Source organism: Myxine glutinosa, chromosome 6, assembly GCF_964187855.1.
Source record: "Myxine glutinosa chromosome 6, kmMyxGlut1.1, whole genome shotgun sequence".
NCBI classification, from domain to species: domain Eukaryota; kingdom Metazoa; phylum Chordata; class Myxini; order Myxiniformes; family Myxinidae; genus Myxine; species Myxine glutinosa.
In genome coordinates this window covers 46,008,047-46,014,715 of record NC_136266.1, presented here as the reverse complement: position 1 = coordinate 46,014,715, position 6,669 = coordinate 46,008,047, and the positions used below count along the sequence as shown (strand labels likewise).

General features: G+C 40.5%; 1 protein-coding gene across 1 annotated transcript in view; it reads left to right on the top strand.

Annotated features, from left to right (window-relative positions):
• Positions 1–85: 85 nt before the first annotated feature.
• The window catches only part of LOC137429730 (scavenger receptor class B member 1), a 15,908-nt gene continuing 9,324 nt past the window's right edge, over positions 86–6,669 (top strand). Inside the window, exons 1-4 of the mRNA XM_068119929.2 lie at positions 86–405; positions 4,448–4,605; positions 4,723–4,864; positions 5,983–6,177. Of these exons, the coding sequence (XP_067976030.2) occupies positions 304–405; positions 4,448–4,605; positions 4,723–4,864; positions 5,983–6,177 (597 nt within the window). The 5' untranslated portion in view covers positions 86–303. The remainder of the gene's footprint in view (positions 406–4,447; positions 4,606–4,722; positions 4,865–5,982; positions 6,178–6,669) is intronic.

Genomic DNA, 6,669 nt, shown 5'->3' with positions numbered 1-6,669 from the left:
GCGCCACCGGCAATTCTCATTGGTTAAGCACCGCACGAGCTCAACACACCATATGCGCTCCGCCCTCACCACGCCCTTTTCTCTCGTCGGCGGGGGATTTTCATTGGACGAGGGACGCCCCAAGCACAACACACCATATTGGCTCCTCCTCCGCCATGCCTGTTATCATTCCCCGTCTCCACCCTTCGGGAATGCGTATAACCACGGCGCTCCTCTCCATCAGCTGCTTTTTTTGCCTTTATCGCTGCTTGCTGCGGAAGTTTTGATCCTCCCTTTGCCGTGCTCTTCGCTGCTCGTGTCGCCATGCGTATCCTGCCTTTGGCCATAGCCGGTGTCGGCCTCGCCCTGATGGGCTTGGTTGTTCAGACCTGCTTGATGCCACTGCTGCATCACAAGGTGGCCCAGGTAAGTTCACCGGTTCATTCGTTCTCGGTTAAATATCGTTGATTAAAACTTCATGAATGGCGAAACACTTTTGTTTTATCGTATCGATCCTTTCCCTCAACTTCACCTTGTAACTTCACGTTATAAACTTCTGTTTCCATTTGAGACTTTGAAACTGTCTTTTCTCTGTTCTTGCACATACGTCTGGATGTGGCAATTTCACAATTGTTCAAAAAATTTTTTTTTTTTTTTTTTAAATGAACATTAGTCGATGGTTTAAAGTATTTATATTTCTCTCATTGCAATTTGCTCCATGAGTTTGTCTGTTTAGCTTTAGTCATTGCACTTGCTAACTCGTGTCAGTAGTTTTATATAACTTGTTACGACCATCTAGGATGTGTGGGTTTGAAACCTAAGATGACCAATGACTCACAAAGCCACAGTTAAATAGAATTGACCCAAGTCTTGCCATTTGCTTTGGGGATTCTCAGTGGAACGAACCCAACAAGTATTTTATAAAGGAGTATCCAGATGGTCCATTACGTTGTTTATATCGACAGGCCTGAAGCCACCTGTGAAATCATTTTTGGTACATTTTGTGGTAAATATTGTTTTTTAAATAGGTGTCATTATAGAATGCATCTCCATCATAATCTCTTGGAGGTCATGAAAGGCATATATATATATATATATATATATATATATATATATATATATATATATATAATTTCTTTTAATTTATTATATATATATATATATATATATATATATATATATATATATATATATATATATATATATATATTCGGGTACATTTTGTGTCACTCTAACGCTCTACTAAATGGGCCGCTCAGTTTAACGTCCATCCCAGGGACAGCACACTGATGTGAAACTCTGGGACGACCGTCGATGGCTGGGTCAGGATTCAAACCCAGGCTAGACAGCTTGGAGGCGTGCGTGCGTACCTGTCGGCCATCCTCATCATAATGCCTAATATTAATTGTTCTTCATCCCATTAAACCTTGCATTTTGCTGGTGAGAGCGCAGCATTCTTTAAGAGCTGAACTGATTGATTTTTTTTTTGATTTTTTTTGATTTTTTTTTTTTTTTTTGCAAATGTAAACTTTTTAGACTTGCTCTTTTATACAAACCTTAAGCATACGTTACCTACATTCTACACCTTTCAGTCCATGCTGTGTATCCTAGCTCTGCCGTGAGCCTCGATCGCCACTTTGTCCCCTTCTGCCCTTTATTGGTCTTTGTGAGCTTTTTCTTTGCTTGAAACTAACATCTAAATTGTGCCTGTCAGAGGCTTCAATGGGTTAGTTATTCCTTGGATGGTGATTTAAGACCTTTGGTTTTGCGAAGGTTGGAAGTGGTGGAAAGCTGGTCAACATTGACTAAAGTTTGTCAGTGCCGGTGCCATTGATTGTGTTGGAAAAGTTGTGGAAAATAGTTGTGAAAACCTCGGAATAATTGATAATAATTTGGAATCAGGATTTTTCTTGGGGGTTGAGTTGAGGCATTTGTAATGTAAATCTTGTGTATGTTTCGTATCAGGTTTTTAAAACCTTAAGTTCTAGGAGAAGGGAGACACCCATAGTCATTCACCATGACATGTTGTAACAAAGGAAGGTTAAATCGGTGAGAATTTTTAATCCGGGATTCTAACTGTTGAAGGTTGAGCAATTGATTCCAGAGTTTGCGGCGTGAGGAAAGAAAGGGTATAAACATTTATTGGTTCCACATGTACGGATTGCTCGTTGAAGCCAGATGAGTGGAACAAAGACCTATCGTGGGTGGATGAACTGCAGCTGATAATCCCTGCAGAGAAACACCCACGATAGTAAAGTGAGAGGTGCTCTATGGTGCATTGGGCTGTGGGTGGATTGCTGACAGTTGGAATTGCCTTGGATTGTACTTGATTTATGGAGGAGCTCCACCCCAAATTTGTGAGCCATATTCCGTTGATTATGGTGCGAGTTTGGGGTTTATAAAGAATCGAGAGTTGGGAAGAAGTAAAGTACCTTTTGACTCAGAAAATAAATCTAATTTTTTGAGAAGCCTTTCTGGTAATAGTTTCAATATGGGATTTCCAGGATGTATAAGAAGAAACTTCACTCCTCGTGTGGCATATTGATTGTGAAAGTCTGTGTTTGGGATGTGCTACACATGGAATGTTTGTTTTGACTATTTGAGATGAGAAGGGATTGGATATTTTTGAGTGGTTATCGAATCAAGATCAGAATTCAGAGTTGTCCAATTGAGGTGTAGTTTTCATTCCGTTACCTGGAAGCAGACAATTGAGATTTTAATCAGAGGCAGGAGTGGAGACTTGCCATTGGTATCTGAGTGCGATTCACTCCGATGCCAACGAGTCGACTCTCCACTCGGGGAATGGGGTTTATCATTTGATCGGTTCAAGGGTCATTGATGAAAAGGAGAAACAAGATGGGTGAGAACGAAAACCTTTAGTACAAGTTAATATGGAACCCTTTTGAGAGGGCACCAACCACACAGGTAAGAACTGGAGCATCCTGGAATGAAGCTTTTGTTCCTCGCTTCTCCCTAGTGGAAGCGCCCTTTTGGAGTCTGTTCTGCATCAGGTCTTCAAGCAGGCGGTGTACTGCCATATGTCATCCCCCATCGCTAGTCCAAACCTATACAAGCTTTAACCCATTAACCTGGCCTAGCCCAACCCTCTTACTCGCAAGTTGCAGTGTTGCCTTCTCTCCGCATGTATTCCCTTGCTTATTGTGTCCAAGAATTACTCCAGCAAAATGCAGATGGTCAGATGCACAAACAATACCTCTATTGTTTGAATTGCTGCAGTAATTAATAATTGCCAAGTGCCATTTCGGACAGTATCCGAAATGTCAATGCATCTCACAATGTTTTGCCTCCTGGGATTGAGATTGGGAATGGGAACAGGAAGGGGAAGTAAAACCAGGAACTTGTCATGGAAATTGAGGGCTTTTATAAATCTTCTTTGTGAGCATGTTACGCTATCTATTTATTTAAATAATGTAATTTAAACGTGAGGTTAACAATATTCTGGTGCTAAAAGCCCAATAATTGTGCAGAGCGACCAGGTAGGTTTCCGGAGCTAGCTGTGAGGAGCGGCTGAAGGATACCGGGGCATTACTCATTACGATGGGATCTGATGGAGATGTTTAAGATAACGAAATGGGATAGACAAAATAAGTGCGGAAACCTTTTTCAGCAAAATAGACCGATAGGACCATGTGCCATATTCTTGAGTGAAGAAGAGTTGGAGCAACTTTAAGGCAAGGGTCTATCACTCAGAGTAGTTGGTGCATGGAATGATCTCCCTGGAAAGGTAGTGAGAGGTTTAAACAGGAATTTGATTTGTACCTGTAAGCATTGGGGATAGATGGGTACATGGACATTGGCAGAAATACACGGGACTGATTGTCGTCCGTGTTAAACTTCCTCATATTTCCTTTTATTGGAAGACAAATATTTTGGAGATGTTAAGGAAAAAAAAAACCCTATTCTGGACTGTTAGACTAAACAAATTACCGTGGTGTGAGGCATTTGTGGATTATGATGTCATAAGTGGTGTTCACGCCATGCCAATCAGGTTTTCCAAATGTGCCTCAAAACCAATGCAGCCTTTGCGTTGGTTTGTGGACTAGGTGACGCCTTGTGGTTCCACTTGTTTTTGATTGGGTGATGGCATATCATACCACTAAAGGATTGTCTTTCTCGCCAATGTCTTCATCCTCACCCCATTTTTCTTTCCCACCTTGTCAGTAATCCACCAAAAAAAAAATGTTTTGATTGCAAATTTGTCCTCTTTGTGGTATTATCTCATCTCCTTGGCTCCATTGCCCTCCCTCCCTGTTTCTGCTTCATTTTGCTCTGTGGGTCGGCGAAGTGGCCATGGGCATGGAGTGACAGATGTCTTCTCGTGATAATATGCAGCATGATAGAGAACACTTTGAAAGCACATTCTCCATATCCTTGAATCTTCCTGTGCATGCCGTGCCTTCCCGTCCAGGACATTAGCGTGACCATTTATTTATTTATTTTCCTGTAGGGAGTGGTCCTTAAACCCAAGGGAGAAACTTTTGAAATGTGGCGTGCACCATCTTTGCCTCTGTACCAGCGGATTTACCTCTTCAACTTGACAAATCCTACGGAAGCTGAGAACGGAAAACAACCCAACCTCACGGAAATTGGTCCCTATGTTTACAGGTAAAGTCGGCAAACGGTTGCTCGATGCTTTCATTCATGTTGTGCTGTTTCAATTATTTTAATACCTGCGTAACTTCATTTGAACTGTTAGTAACATTTATCTTTCTTTTTAACCAGGGTATACAGAACGAAGGAGAATATAACATTTCATGACAATGCAACTGTTTCTTACCGAGAAAGGAAACGTCTCGAGTTCGTCTCTGAGCTCTCGGCAGGGAGTGAAGAGGACATCATCTCGACCATCAATGTTCCTGCCATGGTGAGATCTCTACAGGTAGACCCAAAAGGGGCATGCCTGCAATGATTACGTCGATTTTCACAAGTTCACATAAACATCCCATGCAGACAGCGTTGTTTCTGCTTTCTTCCCTTCATCAGTAAAGGTGTCTGGCCATGGCGGTCTGTTAGTTCTGTCTAGTTTCTTTCATGAACACGAGTACTGGTAACTTAAAAAACACAAAACTTCCTTGACAAAGATACAAATGTAGAAATGGAAATAGTTTGAACTAGAACTGCCTTCGGTAGAGCGCATACCTCCGCCAGGTGAACAGGTTTACATTTTGTATCCCACCGATAGGCCGGATCTGCATTCAGACCTTAACCAAAATGTAATCACCTTGTTCTCGTCACCTAACCAACTCATCCCCCAAGTTTAGTCATAACTTGTCCATAACTTTTTTTTTTTAATATCCTGTTATATATATATATATATATATATAATCGCTTTTCACCCGATCTCTCAATGGTGAAGAACCACTTTAAAAAAATGAAATAATTCTCGTATCCGAATCCATATTCAGATATTCACCAAAATCTAATCTATTCACTATGGTCACATATGTTTTGTTTTTTTTGCTGTATCACTCGATGGTGAAGAATCACTTTAAAAATTCTCTGATCCAGATGCCGATTCGAATCTTCACCAAAATTGAATCGATTCATCCTTGTCACATACGGAACCTCTTTGCCGAATTTTGTTTGAATCCGTTCACAATTTTTGAGATATCTTGTTCACAGGCAGACAAACAGACAGGAGTGAAAACATAACCTCCATCCACGTTCAGCGGCGGAGGTAAATAGAGTAAAGATGATATAAGAAAATAGGAATAGAGCAGAGCGGCTAGCCTAGATGAGTGTTTTGCAGGCCCTGCATATTAGCTTTGCACTAACGATTAGCAGGGCCTGTTTAATGCTTGTTTGTTGACCTTGTTTCTGTGTTTTTTTCTTCCTTTTTTTTCTAATCTTCTGTCTATACTCATTTTCTTGTTTCTACTTCTGGTTTTTTTGGATTTATTTATTTTCAACCACCTTCACTGGCATTGTTGTTCTGTCAGCCTCGTGATGATCTTTGAGTCTTCTTTTCCCATATCTTTCCAGTCCATGGCTATGACTATGAAGAGAGCCTCGTTCTTTACCCGGCTGGCAGCTTCTGCTACCCTTGGCCTCTCGTATCCAGAAACGATTCTCAGTCTAAGTGTGTCCTCCCTCCTCTGGGGCTACACCGACTCTTTGATCAGCACTCTGACCTCATTGGGCCAGTTTCCATTGGGACGCTTTGGCCTTCTTGCTGAGGTATGAAGATTTTTTTTTTTTTTTTTTTTTTGCCCTCGTTTGACCTAACATGATCCTGTACTGTTGCTAGTTGCTCTGTAAAATCCCGACTTTTTCATACCAGTTTTTCCTAGTTTCCCTCCTGTGGATGTCAGTTTGATGGCCTTTTGTTATTGGATGTGCTAGTTTTACCTCCAAACTAGTCTGTAGTTCTAATTGTGTACAGATTGAGAAATGATTTGTTTATCATGTCTTATCCACCAACAGAGGCTGATAAATAGAGATCTATTCATCAGTCTCTTTTTGGAATGCCTTCATATCAACACTTCCCTACTCCCAATAAGGTTGGGGTCAGTGATCATTTAATATTTTTCACGTAGCTACAAAGGCTTGGGCACTATAGAGCAATTAGAAAAGTTGGATTTTATTTATTTTCATATATATATATATATATATATATATATATATATATATATATATATATATATATATATATATATATATATATATATA